Source organism: Arachis ipaensis, chromosome B10 (assembly GCF_059453495.1).
Source record: "Arachis ipaensis isolate K30076 ecotype BB chromosome B10, ASM5945349v1, whole genome shotgun sequence".
NCBI lineage: Eukaryota > Viridiplantae > Streptophyta > Magnoliopsida > Fabales > Fabaceae > Arachis > Arachis ipaensis.
Genome location: NC_142435.1, coordinates 12,785,976 through 12,807,325, shown reverse-complemented (window position 1 = coordinate 12,807,325; position 21,350 = coordinate 12,785,976). Strand labels below are relative to the sequence as shown.

Below are 21,350 nucleotides of genomic sequence, written 5' to 3'. Positions count from 1 at the left end.
AAAGGAAGAACCGAAAATTAGAAGACCACCGAACCGAAAGGAATTCATTTGCTGAACAATACTTACTGGCCTTCAGATTTGCTTGTGCTCTCTGAATCTGTTGGCACAGGCTTCCTTTTTTTGGTTTGTTTTTTAACCACCTTCGGTGGTTGTTTTCTTTTCTTTGTTCTAGTTTTTTCGATTTCTTCTTCTCTGCAATACATAAGAACAAGTGTATAAGAACAAATTTAAGATACAAGTTAAATGAAATCAATATGAACATTAAACTTACTAGTTTTCGGATTCACTTTTGCTTTTTGAATCCGTGGGAATGCTTTCAATTTCACTTGTTGATTGTGAATCCTTCTCAACAAGCACCTTCTTTTGTCTTGCTCTCTTTGCCGGTGGTCGTTTGTCGGATTCAGATTGAGATTCAGATTCGGAAAATCTTTCTTCTTCCGAAGAAGAATCCAGATCGACAATTTTCTTTCTTTTTTCTTTTTTATCCAACTTCCTTGTTTCTAATTTTCATTAATTTTTTTCTTTTTTGTACAGAAGTCCCTAAAACAGAAACAAGAACTCAATTATTTAATGAGAAATACAATAACAACTATTTAATCAACATGAGTAACCCAGTTTATCGAATGATACTAATGTACTGAATAAAAAGCCATAAAACATGATAATTATTTAATGATCAAAGAAATATTTTTGTATGCGCAAGGACTCAATTGAATACAGTAACAATCAGCTGAAGCAAAATGCGAGCTCACCGAACCGAAAAAGGTTCATATGGTGAACAATTACCAGTATGACAAATAAATTAATTATAACCTAAAACAGAAGTTTATTTAGTTAGTAGAGTATTTTAAAAGCATTTGAAAACAAATTGTAGGGGAAATTTTAGTAGAATGTTTACCAATGGTTCTGTTGCTTCTTTAGAAATCCGTTCAAGCATCATTTGCTTTGTCCAATGAGCCACCCAAGGTGCTGGGGGAGCATCAGGTGCGAACGGGTGAAGGAACTTAGTTTCGTGAAAGTATATCAACATCAACACAAAAATACAGCCATCAACAGACTGTTTCCTCCCCTTTCTCTTGTTTTCAACTCCTTTCATCAAGAAGTTGAGCACATGCTTTGCCCAATCCCATTCCCGAATGTTGTCGACATGAAAGATCGGTGGCTTATGGATTGGGGAGGCCACACTTACCGTTGTGGGAAGCAAGAAGCACTTTTGGATGAAGACAACAAAAGTCCTCTTGAATTTTTTCCAGTTCTCCTCCCCTTCTACGCTCATATCCAGCACATTCCTTGTCTTCTGGATTTAGATTGTTGTAATCAACCTTATCATCAAAATGATTCCCTTCAATATTTTAGTAGCACAAATCAGTAAAAAAGGCTCAGTTTAATTTTTTATAAACCAATGAACTGAAAATAAGCAGTAAGTGGAAAGTGTATTACCTCCGTTGGTTATGCCGAGGGCAGCTGCTACTTTTCGAGGAGTTATGTATATTCTGCCTTGGAGAGTTTTCAGGCATCCTTTCTCTTCATCAAAGTGATCAATCAATTCTCTCAACAGGGCATGAGAGACATTCATTTTTGGGACATGTGCCAGGGCACCAAATCCCATTTCTTCCACTATATCTTTTTTTTCTTGAGTCATATCCCTGTACACTGTTGCCATTGCCTTTGTTTGGCATCTGCAATAATGAGTTTTCTACAAGTTATGAAACAGAATGTGAGGATATATTTATAACAGAAATAGATATTATTCGAATGAAAGCGGATAAATATATTTAATGTGCTTACGTTATAGTGTGGCTTCTCCTTCATTGTTGCCATTGTCTTGTTCTGTTTTGCTGTAAGAAAAAAGTTTGGTCAATACTTCACTCAATACACCAATAAGCACAAGCATGTATATCTTAATCAAGTCAATTAATATACCACGAGCCACCGAACCGAAACTCATTCATGCACATAACCAACATCACAAAGGTCACCAAACCAAAACTCATTCATGCGAAGAACCAGTAAGAATGATCAACTTTTAATCAACAAGAATAGTATTCCTCCATGCAAAAGAAGTACTGAAGATAGTAACAATCAATTTCAAAGCTCTAATTAAACTATCCATACCAGTAAAAACAAGCACGTATATCTTAAAGCCCTAGTTACACTATTCACTGAATTGAACGAAAATAACAACAAATTTCATTCCAAGCCCTAGTTATACTGTAAAAATGCATGCACAATAGTTCCATCTACTAAACGAAGCAAATCAATCCAGTAAAACTAAATGCAACTAGGAGAAACGCGACATTGCATGATTTCAAATGAACAGTAGTTTTCTCATACCTTTCGTAGTCTTTGTTGCTATTTTCGTTCGTTTCTGGTTGTTGTTTGCAAAATCTTCTTCCGTTTCCTTACTAGTAGTGGCTTCCGTAGAGAATGTGATTGAAGTTTGAGTGATGTTGAGAGAGATTCGAAGAAACGAAGTGGTTTCGTGTGTGTTGAAGAAGAAGGAACGTTTTTTCATAATGAAGCGCGAATGAAGTAGTCGTTTCGTTTGTATGGGGCGCGTGGAAGTCACGTTTTTTTAATGAGATTGGAAGCGCGTTAGTTGTTTTGGGTTTGTGCCAACTTGGTTAAATGGTTACATGGATGTGTAGGAGGCCCGTATTTTATTATATTCGATTCAATTCTAGTTAAACCTTGATTAAATCATTGAATCTTTAATTTTATTAGCTTGATTTTTAGAATTTTGGTTAGGAGTATTAATTTAATAAATTTAGATAATTCTAGACTTGAGTAATTTTATTGATTGAAGCATATTTTTTATAGGTACAAATTCTTTTATTTTTTTTCTAGATAGATTTGTAAATGGTAGTTTACTTTTATTGTTTAGGATTGCAGAAATGATTATTGAGAATAATTTTTTTGAGAATTACAATCATACTAGTACTGGTGTGAGTACCTTTTAGGTATGTGGCTGAAAAATGCCTCGTATTTCATTAACTAAAAAAAAATTTTTTTAGATAATTTTTAAAATTTAAAAAACTTTAAAATAAATCTTAAATTATTGATTAGATGTTGGTTCTATACAATGAATCGTGAATACCTTTGTGCAAGGAATCTAATTTAAAAATAAATAAATAGATTCCTAATTTTTTGTTCTGCGGATATTTTTGTCTTTACAATTTGAAAATACTTTTAAATTCTTAACCTCTTTAAAAGTTGGACATATGAGTCGCTCTATTCATATGGCATATGGGTTCGTCAGACCCAACACAAACATTTGATGTGACTCCCGTTGTGCTAACTTAACCGTTACTGATACATCCATGGAGGGAATGCCCATGCATGCATTCAGAGCCTTGGTAAAATACTAAACCTATATTCACAAAATGAGAATAAAAAAATACCTCAAGATTCTCATTATGCACTCCATTATCCTAACCATAAGAGCCAATAGTATTGCCAGCTGTGTATAATTTACTGGATGGATTAGCTATGCTACTTAGCACATTGGAGCATAAGAGAGAAACCAATGCGACTAGACCAATCGCAAGTTGTCGAGAAGAACCAAATAACCCATACACTAATAGGGGAACGAATCCAGAGTCTTCCTTGCAAAGATAAAATAACATTAATAACAAAATATTACGTAGATCTTCACGATATAAGCATCAAGAACATGACACACAAATAATGCAAGCTACAAAAGTGATGAAAGAAAAAATAAAGCATTTTTTAAGATCAGTATGGTATGAACAACACTTGATTCGTAAGAATCAAACTCTGAGAGATACTTGGAAGATACGGTATATATTTATTTTGTCCACAGATGGTTTGATATAAAAAAAAAAAAAAAGAAAACTACTTTTGAATCTAAATCAAATGATATCAGAAAATTGAGTTCTATTGGTTTTGTCTAAGTTGAAAAGCTCATTTATAATTTTGTATCAATTTGCTCATTTTTTTTCTTTCTCATTTGCTATTTTAGTTCTTCCAGTAAAGAAAATATTGTGATTGGCCTCTATCACCTTTTCTCGAGTGGTGTGCATAGTTGATAGGTGACAACAAACATAAGAAGTTTGAAGTGAGTCGCAAAGCTACCAAGGTGGTCTTATTTGTCCCGTTTTGAAAAGGTTCTCTCTACGTGTGCATCCGTAACGACTAGGTCAGCACAACGGGAGCCACATCAGATTTTTTTGTTGGGTCTGACGGACTCATATAAACGGAGGGACTCATATGTCCAATTTTTAAAGAGATCAGGGATTTAAAAGTATTTTTAAATCGTCAACGACAAAAATATTTACGAAACAAAAAGTCAAAGACTTCTTTATCCTTGGACTTCTTTATCCTTTTCTAGAGATACTGGAACAAAATTATGTCACTATTACACTTCACATGAGGCTCCAACCAGACTCTTTCTTCATCCCAGTCCAATTCAACGAGCTCCTAATCTTGGCCACTTCTTCCCACTGTCCTACATCTGCGCAAATATTAGAGAGACAAACATAAGCTCCAGCATCACTTGATATGAACTCCATAACCTTTTTGGCTGCTACCTTTCCAAGCTCAAAATCACCATGGACTTTGCAAGCAGCAAGCAGAGTTTCCCATATTAAAGCATCAGCTTCAATAGGCATCTCATTTATGAAACTTTCAGCCTCTCGGACTCTGCCGGATCGGCCTAGCACATCGACAATACAAGTGTAATGTCGATGACCAGGTGTAATGCCGTAGTCTTTGAGCATTGAATTAAGATAGAAGAAGGCTTCCTCAACCAGCCCACTATGGCTACAAGCTGATAGAATCCCAACAAATGTTACTGCATCAGGTTTTACTCCATCTTTTCTCATTAGTTCATAAGCTTCTAAGGCCTCTACGCCTTTACCATGATAAGCATAGCTCACAATCATGGATGTCCAACCTATTACATCTGGCTTCTCAGCATCATCAAACGCCTTTTGGCATTCTAAAATACTTCCACATTTTGAATACATTGTCATTAGCGAACTTCCAATATAAACATTTGCTTGTAAACCCAATTTTTGGACGTAGGCATGCAATTGAGTTCCGATTTCTGATTGATACGAAATTGCAGCAGCTCCGAGAATGGATGAAATTACGGAAGAGTCCACTGATACATCAGCGAAGAGCATCTCACGGAATAACAAAAATGCCTTTTCAATTAGGCCCCTTTGGGCATATCCTGCAACCATCGAAGAGCATGCAAATGCATCCTTTTCGGGTAGCATATCAAACACTGTCCTTGCCAAATTCAAGCTTCCACACTTTGAATACATATTTACCAATGCTCCACAAAAGGCTGAGTTTTTTCCTATTCCTAAACGAAAAGCATAACCATGAATTTCTTTACCCATCTGCAAGGACTGAAGAGTGGAACAAGCAGATAGAGTTGGTATTAAGACCACATGATCGGGGAGAATTTTTTGATATATCATATCTCTAAACAGCTGAAGAGCTTGCTCTGCATATCCATGCTCTGCCAAACCAGAAATCATGGAGGTCCACGAGACATTGTCTTTTACCGGAACTTGCAGAAAAACTTTATAAGACTCCTCCAAATTGCCACACTTTGAATATATTGTGAAAAGGGAACAGCCGACCGAAGCTTCAGTCACGAACCCAGACCTTAAAGTGTAACTATGCATCTGTGTCACTAAAGTTAAGCAGCTAATAATACTTAACACACTACTAATACAATACTCATTAGGTTTCACTCCTTCTCTTAACATTACCCGGAATAACTCAACCACCCTCCTAGACTTTTGGTTCTGTGCAAAAGATGACAGGATGGCTGCCCATGTGCTCTGATCCTTCTTATTTTCCATCTCATTGAAGGCTAATTCTGATAGTTCAACTTCTCCCATTTTTGCATACATGTTGATCAAAGCAGCCCCAACATTAAGGTACAAATAGAACCCTAATTTTAATATCAGGGAATGAATTTGGACTGCCAGATCAATCATCCCAGGTTTTGCACATGCAGAAAGCACACTCGTAAGGGTATAGCTATTTATCTCCTGCCCTATTTGCCTCATATCTTTGAAAAGCTTTAATGCAGAAAAAATATCATTGTCTTGCACAAACCCAGAAATTATTGCAGTCCAAGAAACCACATTATGGACTGACATATGTGAGAATTCTCTAAAAGCTTCATCCATACACCTAAATTTGGCATAAAAATCAACAATAGCAGTCTTGACAAAGATATCAGTTGCACAACATTTGACAACACAACCATGAACAACTTTACCCATCTGCATATCTTTAAGGATACAACATGCTGTTAAGACGCTTGGAAATGTATAACTATTTGGCATCAGATATGCTCGCAACATTTGGCGAAACAAATTCAAAGCAACGCAGCTTTCTCCAGTTTTAACTGCCCCAGAAATAATAGTATTCCAACATGCCACATTAGTGCATGAAAGATAATTAAAAAACCTAAGAGCCTCCTTAAAGCCATGGAATTTGGAAAACGTTTGTAACATTTGAGTCTGAACAAAACCACTGGAAAGGAACCCATTTTTCAAAACAAGTGAAAAAACTTGCTCACCAAATAAAGGACCTTGCAGAGCATCACAAGCCGAAAGAACACTCCAATAGCTAAACTCATTAGGATCGGCACCAACCGAATGCATCCTACTAAACATCTCCCACGAATTCTCAAACATTGAATTATGCCTATAACCAGATATCATGATGTTCCACGAAACATCATTTGGAATAGGAATTGAATCAAACAGCTTGCGGGCAACAACCATGTCAGCAGATTTGCAGTGAAAATCAAGCAAAGAATTCACAGCGAAGATATCAGACTGCAAATCACAAGTTTTAATCAAATGGGCATGCATGAATTTTGAGTTCCAAGCAGTGTGCTGACCTGAATTCTTGTAAGCAGGTAGGGACTCAAAAGGACTTGAAAAATTATAATTGTCTTCATGTTTAACATAACGAACAAATGGGCTTTCAATGAAACCGAGCGAAGTGGTGAATTGGCAAGCAAGTCGTGAGCTTGTTTTGTGGAAGCTTTGAGTAAGTAGAGAATTCATAAGAATCATACGAGGGGCAGATAATGCTACCATCATTACCACTCTCATCTAGAAAATTGAGTGTACTGAATGCATTATTTGATTTGCATTGAAAATTCGTGCTAATGTGCAGACGAAGAGGAATTGCGACAAAGCAAAACAAAAAGACTTGCATATTGTTCTGGTTTTCCAAAGTTGCAAAGCTTTTTGAGATAATGTTTGTTTAGAACTGTAGATCAATTTCTTTTTTGAAAAAATATTTTTTTTAAATCAGGTACTTTTAAATATTAAACATGTTTTTCGACAATCTACGATACTTAATTTTTTTTTTAAATTTAATAAGAATACAATAACAAATATGTACTTAATTTGTTTTTTACAATTTAATATTTAATAAAGTATTTTTATTTAAATATTTAAGCGCTCTAGGTCAAAACTAAAGTTTTAAGGCTTGTTTGGTTTTGTCTTAGGGAAAAAAGAAACAAGTTTGAATTAAAACATATTTTGACTGCTTTATTTTTATGTTTGACAATTTTTTTTATCTTTTAAAAGTAGAGGTGATTTCACTTCTAAAAATAGTAAGTTAAAAGTTGTAATTTCTGAATTTATGTTGGCGGTGGTTTTGTTACTACTAAAAAATTATGTGAGAAATTTATTTCTTTCCTATTAATCTTATGACAAAGGATTTGATGGTCTCAAAACGTTTGGACTATTAAATAGTCTTAGAACAAAGCATGTTTTTTAAATTTTTTTAATAACTGCTAAATAGTCCTTATCTAATTTTAATTACAAATTAATCCCATATATTTTATTAAATCATAAAAACTATTTTTTATTTTATAAATTATTATTTTATCATTAATCTATTATGTTTATTAACAATAAAAAACAAAAACAATAACGAATTAGATCTTCCATTGATCGTAATAAACTTTTTGGCAATTCCAATCGATTAAAAGATTATATTTGATCCGTGATGTTCGTCCAGGGCTGTGAAATCGTGTTTCTTTGAAAATCAATTGATTGGATTATCAAAACAATCGATTGAATTTCAGGTTTCCCATAACTCAATCGATTGGACTGCAGGTTATTATCACAAAACAATCGATTGAAAATTGCAAGGCAGCATGGTTTTCGCAAAAATCAATCGATTGGTCATATTACCCAATCGATTGAACGATGACTAAAATGTGGGTTTTTAATAATTCAATCGATTGCTTATACTACCCAATCGATTAAATGCTTCAAAACAACCTGAGGTCTCACAATTCAATCGATTGATTGTGTTACACAATCGATTGGTTGTGCTACCCAATCGATTGAAGTGTGTACTACGCCTATTTCAATTTTGTTATCGTTTTTATAACTTATTGTCTTATTATTCATCTATCTTATCTTTAAAATTCTATCTTCAATTTTTAAGATTTTATTTTGATTTAGATACTGTAATCTTATTCTTTCTTCAAATGAATGTGAAAGAGTAGCACTGAAGAAAAGTTAAGATTAGAGTGTCTAAATAAAAATAAAACCTTAAAAATTGAAGATAGAATTTGAAAGATAAGATAAATGAATAATAAGATAATAATTTATAAAAACGATAACAAAATTGAAATAGGCGTAGTACACACTTTAATCGATTGGGTAGCACAATTAATCGATTGAATTCGGCAAATCCATATTGTTTTGATGAATTCAATCGATTGGGTAACACAACCAATCGATTGAATTGTGAGATCTCAGGTTGTTTTGAAGCATTCAATCTATTGGGTAGTATAAATAATCGATTGAATTATAAAAAATCCACATTTTAGTCATCGTTCAATCGATTGGGTAATATGACCAATCAATTGATTTTTGCGAAAACCATGCTGCCTTGCAATTTTCAATCGATTGTTTTGTGATAACAACCTGTAGTCCAATCGACTGAGTTATGAGAAACTTGAAATTCAATCGATTGTTTTGATAATCCAATCGATTGATTTTCAAAGAAACACGATTTCACAGTCCTGGATGAACGTCACAGATCAAATATAATCTTTTAATCGATTGGAATAGCCAAAAAGTTTATTACGATCAATGTTATTGTTAATAAACATAATAGATTAATGATAAAATAATAATTTATAAAATAAAAAATAGTTTTTATGATTAAATAAAATATATGGGATTAATTTGTAACTAAAATTAGATAAAGACTATTTAGCAGTTATTAAAAAAACTTAAAAAATATATTTTGTTCTGAGACCATTTAATGGTCCAAACGTTCTGGGACCATCGAATCCGGTGCCCAATCTTATTAACAATCTACTTTTACAACAGTTTTTTTTGTAGTCCTTCTTTTCATCAATAACTTAAAAATTTGTTTCAATCATTACTAAAGTAAATATTTTATTTTATTTTTTATTTTAGTACTCTCTTTCATATTTTAATTTTTATATTTTTATTATATTTCTTTTATTTATATGATAAATATTTTTTATATTATTTTTTAGCATTCTGATTTTTCATGCATGTTATATTTTTATTATTCTTATCACTTCTTAGTTTATATGAATTTTTTTATCATTTACTATACTATTTTTTTTATATATATTTTTTATGAAATCTTTTTTATTTTTATTTGGCTTTGTTTATATAATTTTTTACTTATTTTTATTATATTTTTTATTCATATAACAAATATTATTGATCTTTTTATTTTTTTTAGTACTCTATGTTAGGAAATTATTTGATTTCCTAACTTATTTGTGGGCAATACATATATTAATTATAATAACAAATTATGTTATTTCAAATTAAATGACTTATATAATGATGATCTCATTTATTGTTTTAAATGCTAATTGAATAAGTCATTATTACTTTTGATTTGGAATTAAATGAGAATAAAACCGGATATTATCTTTTGTTCCTTAGATAATTATCTTTTTGGATTTTAGATATATTATCTTTTGGGTTTTAGATACTATTTTATTTGGGCTTAAGGGTTTAATGGGTGCCATGTTCAAATATAAATAGACTTTCAGGGTTTCGGTCCCCAATATATGCCAAAGCCGCCTTTGTTACTCTTTCCCCATCAAAAGAGTTGCAGTTCAGCCTCCTAAGAATACAGAAGGCTCTGGTTGAGGAAGATCGAAAGAACCACAAGATCTAAACTCTTCCGATCGTATGATTCATGTTTATGAATTCAGGTACGCTTCCGCATTATGATATGATATATTTTTGATGATTTAATATGGATGATCTGAGTTAATAAAATTATTTATTCTAACAAGTAGTATCAGAGCTATCCATAATTTAGTCATAAAAAATATCAGTTTTTTTTGTATCATTCTTTCTATCGAGAGATATATATATGTATGCGTGCGTTATATATATATATGGTACTGAGGCACGAACACAGGATTATTTTTTTTAATGCAAATATTCCGTATTGTAATTCTTTATACACATACGTTTACTATGGGTGTGTTACTGTGCATACATGTATGGCTTTATTAAACCTTTTGGTGTGGGTTTAATATGATTGCGTGTATATATATATTATTGCCCGCGCATATATATATTTTACTGTATCTATTTTTTTTTTTTGATATGATAATTGATTTATTCTATTAATTGAGTAAAGGATATAAGGATTATTATGTATATATAATTTCGGAAAAGCTCTGCATACAAGCTATTAGGGCTTGTATGCTTTACAAGCTCATTAAACAATAAAACGAAAATACGCGCTGCTCCACATACGTTGATTACACGCGCTATATAAGATCCCGCGTATATCTAACTACCAAATTTAAAATATTTGTTTCCTTCTTCGTTTTCGTTATTTTGAGATTTGGTTGTTCTTCTTCTCGCGCGTCTTCCCTCGTTCTTCTCCATCGTTCTTTTCCTCTCCCTTTCTCACTGGTATGTTCTTCGTTTACGTTACTTTTTTCTCTCTCTGCAACTCGAGCTTCGTTTTCTATTTTGATTTGTTATTTTCTGAAATCAAAGTTTGAACTCGTTTTGAAGATAATGGATCATTCCACCTCAGATTCTCAGCTGAATCCAGGCGAAGTGGATTATAAATTTGAATCTAACGAAGTTCCTGAGGTTTGATTTACATAATGAATTTTCTTTCAGTAATTTGTATAGCATTGTGTAGTTGAAAAATTGCTGAACATTGACTGTTAAACTAACACGTTAACATGAATCTGTCGATTCAATGTATTAGTTGTGATTAATTACCTGGAATTTATAGCAGACGCTCGGGTGTAGATCAGGTCTTTTTTTGGGTGTATTTTTGCTAGAAGTGTGGGTGTATCTACACTACTGGTTTTGTTATTTTTAATTGAGTTGTTGTTGTTCAGGTGTATTATATCAGACATGATTGGGTGTGTTTTTAGTTTTTGACATGGTGTATTCTGCAGCTTGTGTATTTACAGTTTATGGCTTTAAAGGTCATTGTGTAGTTGAGTTGTTGCAGTTCGGCTGTATCATATTAGGCATGATTGGGTGTATTTGAATCATATCTATGGGTGTATTCACAGTTTCTGACACGGTGTATTGTGCAGCCTCTCTCGGTTGTTGATGACGAGCTTGTTCCGAAGGTTGGAATGACCTTTACCACCCTTGAAGATGCTGGAAAATTTTACAGGAACTACGCCAAGGCTGCAGGTTTCTCTACAAGAGTTTGGTGCACAAATAGGAAGGGAAACGAGATTAAGAATCAACTGATTACATGTAGCAGAGAGGGAAAATGGAAATCTAAAATATCTCCGACCGAGAAGACCAATCCTACAGCCGGTTTAAACTGTCCTGCAAGAATTTATATACACACATTGAAGAATGTCGGTGCTTGGATTATTTCAAAGGTTGTGCTCGATCATTCACACCCCTGCTGTCCAAGCAAAGCAGAGATGCTCAAACAGCACAGGGAACTAAGCATGTCCATTCGTCGTACAATAGAGAATAACGAGGAGACCAGTATCAGACCAAGCAAAACATACCAATCATTTATTGCGGCTGCCGGGGGTCATCGCGAGTTAAATTTTATCGAAAAGGACGTGAAGAATTACATTACAAGGGAAGTGCGGAATGTTTCCGAACAAGAAGATGCAAAGGAATTCGGGAAATATTTGTTAAGAATGAAAGAGAAGAATCATAATTTCTTTTTTGAGCTCCAACTCGAAGAGGATCAATCGATTAAGCTGGCTTTTTGGGCCGATGCAAGAAGCAGAGCCGCCTTTGAGTATTTCGGAGACGTCATTTCATTCGACACCACCTACAATACAAACAGGTAACAAACTGCCCCTGTTTATGATGCTAAATTAATTTATTTTTACGAATTCGCATCAGAGGTGTATATTGGCTGTTTCATTGGGTGTATGCGAAGCATTTGTTAAGGTGTAACTAATGATTTTGCATTCTGGACCATGGTAATTTGTTTCAGGTATAATTTGGTCTGTGGTTCTTTTGTCGGGGTGAATCACCATGGTCAGTCAACACTTCTCGGATGCTCTTTGATGAAGAACGAAGAAATTGAATCATTTAAATGGTTATTTCAATGCTGGCTTCGTTGCATGGGAGGAAACGCTCCGAAAGGGTTTCTCACCGATCAGTGCGCATCAATGAAAAGGGCTTTAGAGGCCTGTATGCCAACAACAATTCACCGTTGGTGTATTTGGCACATCATGAAGAAGATTCCAAGCAAATTAAACGGGTACAAGGGACATGCCGATATCGAACAAGAAATGAGCCAAGTTGTTTGGAACTCTCATAGCAAAGACTCATTCGATAGGAATTGGAATGATTTTCTGCTGAATTTTGGTCTTGCGGACAACAAGTGGCTTTCAGGTAATGTCTTTTTAAAATCTGCAGCAGAGGTGTATATTGCATGTTCTCTCGGGTGTATTTACAGTCTGTGTTTGGGTGTATTATGCAGATCTGTACGAAGACCGTCACATATAGGTTCCTATCTATCTGGATCACCACTTCTGGGCAGGGATGAGAAGCACACAAAGGAGCGAGAGCATGCATTCATTTTTTAACAAGTATATCACCCGGAACAGCTCACTTATTCAGTTCGTCAAACAATACGATAATTGCCTCGGAAGCAGGGAGCAAGCAGAGAGAGAATTAGATGCTGCAGATTTTCATACGGTCATACCGTGTGCAACCAAATCCTCCATTGAAGCTCAGTTTCAAGAGGCGTACACTCATGCAAAGTTTAGGGAAGTCCAAGCGCAATTCAGAGGAAAGGCGAATTGCATCACCCGATTAAAGAATTCCGCTCTAGGCTATTCAGTATACGATGTCGGAGAACAAGTTTTCAGCTCAATATTCAACAAGTTCGTGGTTACTTACGACTCAGTTGCAGCCGAGGTAAAATGCCAATGCTTATTATTCGAGTCGAGAGGGATACTGTGCCGTCACGCACTAAGCGTGTTAAGCTTCGAACAAGTAAGCCAAGTGTCACCTAGATACATACTGGAATGATGGAGCAAGAAGGTAAAGAGGCGACACACACATCAAGAGCAGCCACGACGAGCCACTAATGGAGCCAAGAAGCAAGAGGTTCGACCAATTGGTTTTTCGTTCGCAAAATATTTGCGAATTTGCCTCCGAATCGGAGGAGCTGACTGCAATTCTGCACCGTGCGTACGATAACGTCATGGCCGAGATGGAAGCATTAAAAGCCAAAAGGAAGGGGACATCTTCTTTATCCCACGAAGACGCCAACTTGGAATCCGTTAACGAGCTTCAAAGCCCGCCAAGGATTCGAACAAGAGGACGTCCAAAAAACAGGCTAGGTTCAAAGCTGGAGAAACAGATCGCAAATGCCACAAAGAAGAAGAAGACGAAAGTTTTAAGCGAGGTAAAAGTAATGTTCTTTAAATTTGTGGCGATTGAGTTTATTTTTCTCGTTAATAGGTTAGTTAATGTGTGAGTGTTATATTCAGATAAACCTGTTTGATGCTGCATCAGCGGCGCATTCAAATTCCAGCCAATATCAAGGACACGTTATGAATTATCAGTTCAGGGTACCAGCAGCAGGGGATAACTCTTTGGGTGTATAGTTTTATAGAATATGGGTGTAAAAGCACTGTTCTTTTGGGTGTATTTTTGTTCATTGACAATTTACATATAGACACATATATAGATTCATATAGAACAAAAGTTCTAAAAATTCGCAGGTTTTGGGTGTATATTTGATTTTATGTTTTTCTTCATATTTTAGTACATGTAATTCATACATTTTGAATACAGCACAGACAGTTTGGGTGTATATTTTATGCAATCTTGGGTGTATTATTAGACCTGCGTTGGGTGTAACAGTTTATAATTTGCGTTTATATATGCCTTGATTTTTTCCTTCATATTTTACCACCTGTAATACAGGTTTTGAATACAGCACAGACAGTTTAACAGCACAGATAGTTTAACTATGCAAAAAAATATACATGGAATAGAAGTTGTTGATAAATGGCAAATTTTTACAGCATTTGTTCAATTTACAAACTACCCAGCAGTTGGATTACGCAGTTTCTATATCAGCAGAATTTATCTGACAAAACGGACTCAATAATACAGAGGATGGCTTCGACAGCCTTATAACACTACTCTCCCTAATTGCCCGATCTCTTTCTTTATTCATCTCACTGAATAGTATCCGGGAAGCATACTCCACTCTATAGTGGTCCACCTCTTCCTACAATTAAAAAGTATATTCTGTTTAAACAGCAATATTAATTCAGTAAAGTAATACAGAGTTATATAGTTCTAAAGACAGTTACCTGTGGCCAATTATCCCATTCATACTTTCCCTTTTTGATGTTTTCCGGCTCAATTAACTCCATCCACTTCATAACGTCGATAGCGCAGTCATAGCTGAAAACGAAGAAAATAAATTACAAATCTCATTTACGAAAGTTTAATGTTCAGACTCAAAAATTTATACCTTGTTTTTTGACCTGATATTTTAACATATGATGATTTAATTTTCTTCTTGTTCTCCCCTTTCTGCAGAGGTTCCCCGCCGGCATATGTTATCAATCTTGAAAATACATATCCCTTAAATAGCAAAACAAATCAGTAATACACCCGAATAAATGCACAAGATACACCCAACTGAATGGACAATATACACCCAACACAACTAACGAAATAGACCTAAATATTAAAGTAAAGAATATAGAGGCAACTTACAGTGAATTTATTAACCTGCTTTCTCTCATCGCTTGGAGCTTTTTTGTGTAGCGGGTCAAGTATATGACATTTCCGCTTTGTTGTATTTATCAGCCATAACCACCAATGCCCCAAGTGGCAAACAGGAGCAAAAATCTGAAGGATTCCCACATTTCAACAGTGCGTTATTTTATTTGGCATATAAGTAAATAAGCGTACTAACAAATTTAGCAAACGAAAACTTACATATGGATGCGAAGTTAATTTTTTTTCTATCTATGAAGGGAATGAAACTCGGGTAGGCTTCCACCCTGAATTCCTTTTTCGTTTTCGATGATATGAATTCCCCCTTTGGGTGATCTGAAAGTGCCATGCTCTGCAAGAATTGCAAAACAAGAAATGAAATACTAAACTTACACCCAATTGAACGTAAAAAATACACCCAAATCAATATAGAAAATACACCCAAAGTTCGTAGAAGTAACACTTACCACAATATCGGGGGGGAGACAGTATATTTGTTCTTGAAACCTCTTTTCATTTTTCTGGTTGAGGATGAGGCAGATGGCAGATACAATCTAGAAATATATGCCGAAATCAATTTTACATTAATAAGCATTGCAATTGACTTTGGTGTAAAAACATTAATGTTATTCTAATATTACCTGAGATTCTATATCACTTTTTGCCTGGAGGGATACAAGGTGCATTCTCATCAAAATGTATTCTCCTTGGCCAATCAGAGTGCACATTTCCTCATACTCGTTAGTATTGCCATCTGCATCTTCCTTCAGTCTCGTCCCCCAGATGTAGCACTTTTGTTTCATATCATCCGTAATCTGATATAATCTCCCAGGAGTTTGAAACTTTGCAGAACTTTCTCCCCCAGTCTCCCTCTGAATTTGTGGACTTTTGTTTTTTCCCTTCGCCGCACTGCTTGCTATTTTTTGGACCAAATCGTCCAATTGTTCTATCAAATTTGCAGATTCTGGAGATTTTGCCCTTTCTGTCTCCTGCGTTGACGCCCCCTCCTGGCTTGAATCAGTCAATCCAAGGCTGAATGATGGCACCCCTGGATCTGTTTTAGGAACATAGGATGCTGTCCGTGCCATCATCAACAGGGCAGCAGCGTCTTCTGCGTCTGGATGACTGCGTCATCATGTATAAGAATAAGAATAAGAATAAGAATAAGAATATACGGATGATAAGCAAAGATTGATTTTAGTCTGATGAACTTACATTTTAGTTGGAGCTGAGGGAAGCGTGGGTATGGTCTCTTGAAGTTGTTTAGGGTTTTCAGGAGTGCTGCACAGTTACAAAAAATTAATCATGGCGTAAAAAAAACTAATCAGGAACAATATACACCCAAACTGTTAGCAAATATACACCCAAACTCTAAACAAATATACACTCAATACTATTTCTTACGTTTCTGTAGTCCCTTCAATCTGTAGCATAGGGGTTGGTTCAAAATCTGTCTCAGTGGTTGTTTGGGATGCCGGCACAAAAACCTGAATCGGGACTCTAAACAAGAAGAAAAATGAAAGGTTAACAACGCTTTTGAAAATAATAAGCTTATAAGGTTGAAATATTCTTGGAAAACTCACACTGCAAGCGCATCCGACAGTGTCTGTTCCCTCACAACCATCATATTCGAATCAGCCGGACTCAACCTAAAATACACCCAAAGAAATTCAAGAAATACACCCGAACAATTCAAAAAGAAGACATGCTTTGTTTTTTTGAGAACTTACATACTTGCAGATTTTGCTTTTTTTTCCTGCCTTTTTTTTCTTGAATAAAATAATAAAGGGCTTTTTTTTCTAAAAAAAATATATACAGAATTAGAAGTAGAAGGGTAATAGAAGAACAAAAGTAACGGTTATTTGAAAGAGAAATTACATGCTCTGTGACGGCTGGTTTACACTACTCTGTTCTGTGCGCCCTTGAGAGGAAGGACCATCACTTCACAAGTTCACAGCCGGTATTCTAAAACAGATCTCATGTTATTCAGACAAAATAAGATACAGGTATAAAATACACCCAAATGAATGCACAAGATACAACCAACCGAATGGACAATATACACCCAACACAACAAACTTAATATCCCAACTTATTAAACAACATACACCCAACTTGATCCACAAAATACACCCAAATGGTTCCACAAAATACACCCAAATCATGATAACAAGATTTTATTAAATAATAAAGTTTCTTACGTTTCAGACGACACATAGCGACCTTCTGTCGATCGCAGGTCAGCTCGGTTCTCCCTGCGAAACAAGAAACAATTATTAGCAAACAAAACACACCAAAATCTGAAATACACAGCCCAGCAAGACATACCCCTCTGCAGCAGATTTATCAACATTTTCCCTTAGCCATTCATCTAGTTCGTCACTTGATATTTCATATGTCTCACTACATTCATAAAAGAAGATGTTAACAAAAATAATTACGATGATAGACGGTAATATAGCTTACGAGGTACTGTACCCGTCAAAGTATTGATCTTCTTTAGGAGGTGAATCCTCCATAATAACTTTTTTCTTTTTTGGTTGTGTTCTGGGTGGAAAAAAAAAGAGTACCAATCAGAAATAAAAAATTAATTTTATCACAAAATATTATGCGAAGAAGTGCTTACTTTTTTGGTGTTGTTTTTGTTTTTTTCTTTTTCTTCTCCTTCTCTGCAGGTGATGATTCTTCGCTCCTATAAGTTAATAATAGACACTTCAGTTAATACACGAAATCTTTATAATGAAGCCAAAAGAAAGGAGTAATAATTTCAGGACATTACTCATCACTTGGTTCAGATTCAGATTCTGAATCAGAATCTGACTCCTCTTGCCTCTGCTTTCTTTTTCTGGAGTCCATTCTGGAAGGCAAACAATCATTATTTAGAACATACTAAAAATACACCCAAATGAATTCACAAGATACACCCAACTGAATATACAATATACACCCAAAGCAGCAAACGAACACACCCAGCTTAATAAACTACACACACCCAACGTGATCAACAAAATACACCCAACTCGAAAAAGAAATTACACCCAAGTATGGTACTTACTTTTTCCCCTTTTTGCTGGGGTGTTTTCTTCCTAAATCCTCTGAGTCTTCTTGAGTCTCAGACTCAGAGGTAGAAGTGTCACTGTCAGTAGCTGTTTCTGTCTCCGAAGACGATGTTGGACTCGCTTTCCTTTTTTTTGTTTTTTTTGATTTCTTGTTTTTTTTCTTTTTTTTTTCATTTTTTCTCTTGCTCTTGTCTCCGCCATCTTCACAATCCCCTGAAACATTAGATATTTTAGCTAGCAGCATTCAGGTAAATAAAATACAAGCAACATATTATGTTTACTTACCAAAATTTCCTCTCTTTCTGCAGTCATTCTTTCCACCAACTGCTCCTTAGTCCAGTTGGCAATCCAAGGCTTTGGTGGTTTTTCAGCCCTCTTCTTGCCTTTGTTTTCTGAAAGATGAAAGTATATTATCATCAGGGCAAAGAGGCAGCCATCAATTGCCTTCTTCTTCTTCTCCTGGTAGTCTGTGATGCCCTTGATCATAAAGGCCAAAACATGCCCCCCTAGTTTCTCTCCGATATGCCGTCCATCTTAAAAATTGGGACCAGGTGCACGGGTGATATTTTGTTTATCGTCGTTGGCAAAAGGAACGCCATCTGTATGTAGAGGATGAATATCCTCTTGAACATCAGGCGTTCCTCTTCGTTGCCAACGCCGATTTCCATCATTTCATCGGTAAGACTTTTGAGGGTCTTTCCCTGGAATCTTCTAAAAATTATTTTGTCATCATCAGAAAGTTTCTTATACTCAACTTTCTCAGGAAACAGATTTTCTACAAAAAGGAAAACAACAAAGTATCAAAGTCGGTTCAAATACACTCAAGCATCAACCTTAAATACACCCAAGCATCAACTTAATATACACCTATAATTTTGAGCTAGTTACCTGTTGCATTGATGCCAAGCGCATCACCTATTGTTTTTGGTGTTATTTGGAAAGAACCATATCCTGTCTTCAGTCTGTTCTCCCCAAATTTGAAGTTGTTTGCCAGTTCCCTTAAGAGTTGGTGATCCACCCTTAGTGGTGGGATGTGCATCATTCCACCGAATCCGAGATCCCTCACAATTGCCTTCTTCTCCTCAGTCATGTTTCTGAACTTATCACTCAAGAGATGTGTGGCACACTTAAGGTCTTTTGTTTGGTTTCTTGCTGCCATTTTCTCTGAAACAAAAAATACACCCAAAGACATCAGTAAGATACACCCATATATATCAGTCAGATACACCCATTAATAACAGTAAGATACACCCATAGATATGATTCAGATACACTCATTGATAACAGTGAGATACACCCATAGATATGATTCAGATAAATCCATACATATCAGTCAGGTATCACTCAAACATGCTTCAATATCAAATTAATTGAGATATCAGTAAGATACACGCATATATGAGTCAGATACACCCATTGATAACAGTAAGATACACCCATATGTAAGAATCAGATACACCCATTGATAACAGTGAGATACACCCATAGATATTATTCAGATACATCCATATATATCAGTCAGATATCAGTCAAACATGCTTCAATATCAAGCCACATTACAAGTTCAAGCAGTATACACCCCCAATCTACGGAATAAACCCCCAAAAATCAACAACAATAGCAGGAGAACTTAGAACAAGAACGTAGAACGACGTAGAACTTAGAAGAACGACGTAGAACTTAGAAGAACGACGTAGAACTTAGAACAGTGTAACAAAGAAGCAAGAATAATAGTAAACCCTAGAAGAACGACGTAGAAGAAAAGTAAAATATACAGGAATCTTAATGAACTTACGTTGAGTATTGTTGCTTTGTTTTCTCTTCAGATTCTTCACGGAGAGTTTGATGGTGTTTTGATGGAGGTTTCGAACAACGATTTGTATATTTTGAACTTTGATTTTCGCTCGAAAATGGAAGGGTTTCCTTGTTTTCGAAGCGTTTTGAGAAGTGGAAGAAGTGGAAGAGTTTCCCATACGTAACCATTTGTGTTGAGCGCGTGAAGTGACGCTCCATGTAATCTGTGTTGATGCGCGTGACTTGTGTTTGGGCTGGGCCAACTTGTAAGCTTGTAAGCTTGTATGTGTAGCCCAGCCCATATAACTTATGCGAATATTAATTGATCCAAAAGGAAATTTATATTTGGCCAAGTTATGTATACATATTAATAATATTTGAATAATAAAAAATATTATTTAATTGTTACATAAAGAAACTAGTAACAATTTGGATTATTGTACCCACTAATTTTATAAAGATTTGGTTTTAAAATAAATTGATTGAACATTATGCTGCCAAAATAGCCTCTTTTGTGAAAATTGATTTATTTAAAACATTAGGAATATGGTGTTATGTAATTCATGCGAACATTGGTCGGCCCAAAGGAAGGTCTATATTTGGCCGAATTACGTACACATATTGAAAATAAATAGATGTTTGGGTAACAAATTAAAAATAAAGTAATGCTTATTATTTATGCGAACAATAATCGGCCCAAAGGAAGTTTATTGTTTGGCCAAATAATAAGCATTGCACACTTTTGTTTATTTTCTATTAATTATGCGATCAATAATCGGCCCAAAGAAAGGTTATTGTCTGGCCAATTAATAGAAAATATATGCGGTAATAAATAGGTTGCGAAGTTTAAATTTCCATGTGCGCATTAAGTCGGTCCAAAGAAAGACTTAATGTGTGACAGGAATTTTGACAATATTTGATTACTGCAATGAGAGTATCACTTACAGTTAATTTTTCTATCCAAAGATTGAAAATTAATGTTGTACTGGATATCTCAATATGGATTTTTTACCCATTAATTAATTAATATTTACATGTTCTTTTGTTCTAATACAGAAACTATGGCTTTAGCTACCAATGTTTCTGCGCAAATTAGCAGTATTCCTATGCTGAATGGTTCAAATTTTAAAGTTTGGAAAGATACCGTGGAGATTGTCCTCGGTTGTATGCATCTAGATATAGCTCTTCGAGAGGAGAAACCCACTTCCACTCCGGAAAACCTCAACGAGGTTAAAATAGAGAAGTGGGAGAGATCCAATCG

At 35.1% G+C, this 21,350-nt stretch overlaps 3 protein-coding genes across 3 annotated transcripts; all 3 read right to left on the bottom strand.

Annotated features, from left to right (window-relative positions):
• Positions 1-4,232: 4,232 nt before the first annotated feature.
• LOC107620144 (pentatricopeptide repeat-containing protein At1g74600, chloroplastic-like) lies at positions 4,233-7,246 on the bottom strand. Its single transcript, XM_088506151.1, has one exon. It carries the CDS (start codon positions 7,110-7,112, stop codon positions 4,386-4,388), a length of 2,727 nt encoding a protein of 908 aa, XP_088362277.1. The 5' UTR covers positions 7,113-7,246; the 3' UTR covers positions 4,233-4,385.
• A 7,316-nt stretch (positions 7,247-14,562) lies between these two features.
• Positions 14,563-15,585, bottom strand: LOC148579182 (uncharacterized). The gene is made up of 5 exons (XM_088489127.1): positions 15,523-15,585; positions 15,234-15,368; positions 14,986-15,098; positions 14,822-14,915; positions 14,563-14,736 (listed from the first exon to the last, which is right to left on the bottom strand). The coding sequence occupies exons 1-5, from the start codon at positions 15,583-15,585 to the stop codon at positions 14,563-14,565; spliced, it is 579 nt and encodes a 192-aa protein (XP_088345253.1).
• Positions 15,586-15,862: 277 nt separating this feature from the next.
• On the bottom strand, positions 15,863-16,863 carry LOC110262744 (uncharacterized). Its single transcript, XM_088501245.1, has 4 exons — positions 16,820-16,863; positions 16,641-16,736; positions 16,452-16,517; positions 15,863-16,361 (listed from the first exon to the last, which is right to left on the bottom strand). The coding sequence occupies exons 1-4, from the start codon at positions 16,861-16,863 to the stop codon at positions 15,863-15,865; spliced, it is 705 nt and encodes a 234-aa protein (XP_088357371.1).
• Positions 16,864-21,350: the final 4,487 nt, after the last annotated feature.

What these genes read in the sequence shown, in the direction of transcription:
- LOC107620144 (XM_088506151.1), bottom strand. Translation starts at nt 7,112, where the DNA reads ATGAGAGTGGTAATGATGGTAGCATTATCTGCCCCTCGTATGATTCTT.
- LOC148579182 (XM_088489127.1), bottom strand. Translation starts at nt 15,585, where the DNA reads ATGGCACTTTCAGATCACCCAAAGGGGGAATTCATATCATCGAAAACG. An exon ending in ATATCAGGTCAAAAAACAAG is followed by an intron (nt 14,916 to 14,985) that starts GTATAAATTTTT and finishes CTTCGTTTTCAG; the next exon opens with CTATGACTGCGCTATCGACG. An exon ending in AATGGGATAATTGGCCACAG is followed by an intron (nt 14,737 to 14,821) that starts GTAACTGTCTTT and finishes TTTTAATTGTAG; the next exon opens with GAAGAGGTGGACCACTATAG.
- LOC110262744 (XM_088501245.1), bottom strand. Translation starts at nt 16,863, where the DNA reads ATGATGGTTGTGAGGGAACAGACACTGTCGGATGCGCTTGCAGT. An exon ending in CTGTCGGATGCGCTTGCAGT is followed by an intron (nt 16,737 to 16,819) that starts GTGAGTTTTCCA and finishes CTTCTTGTTTAG; the next exon opens with AGTCCCGATTCAGGTTTTTG. An exon ending in ATTGAAGGGACTACAGAAAC is followed by an intron (nt 16,518 to 16,640) that starts GTAAGAAATAGT and finishes GTAACTGTGCAG; the next exon opens with CACTCCTGAAAACCCTAAAC.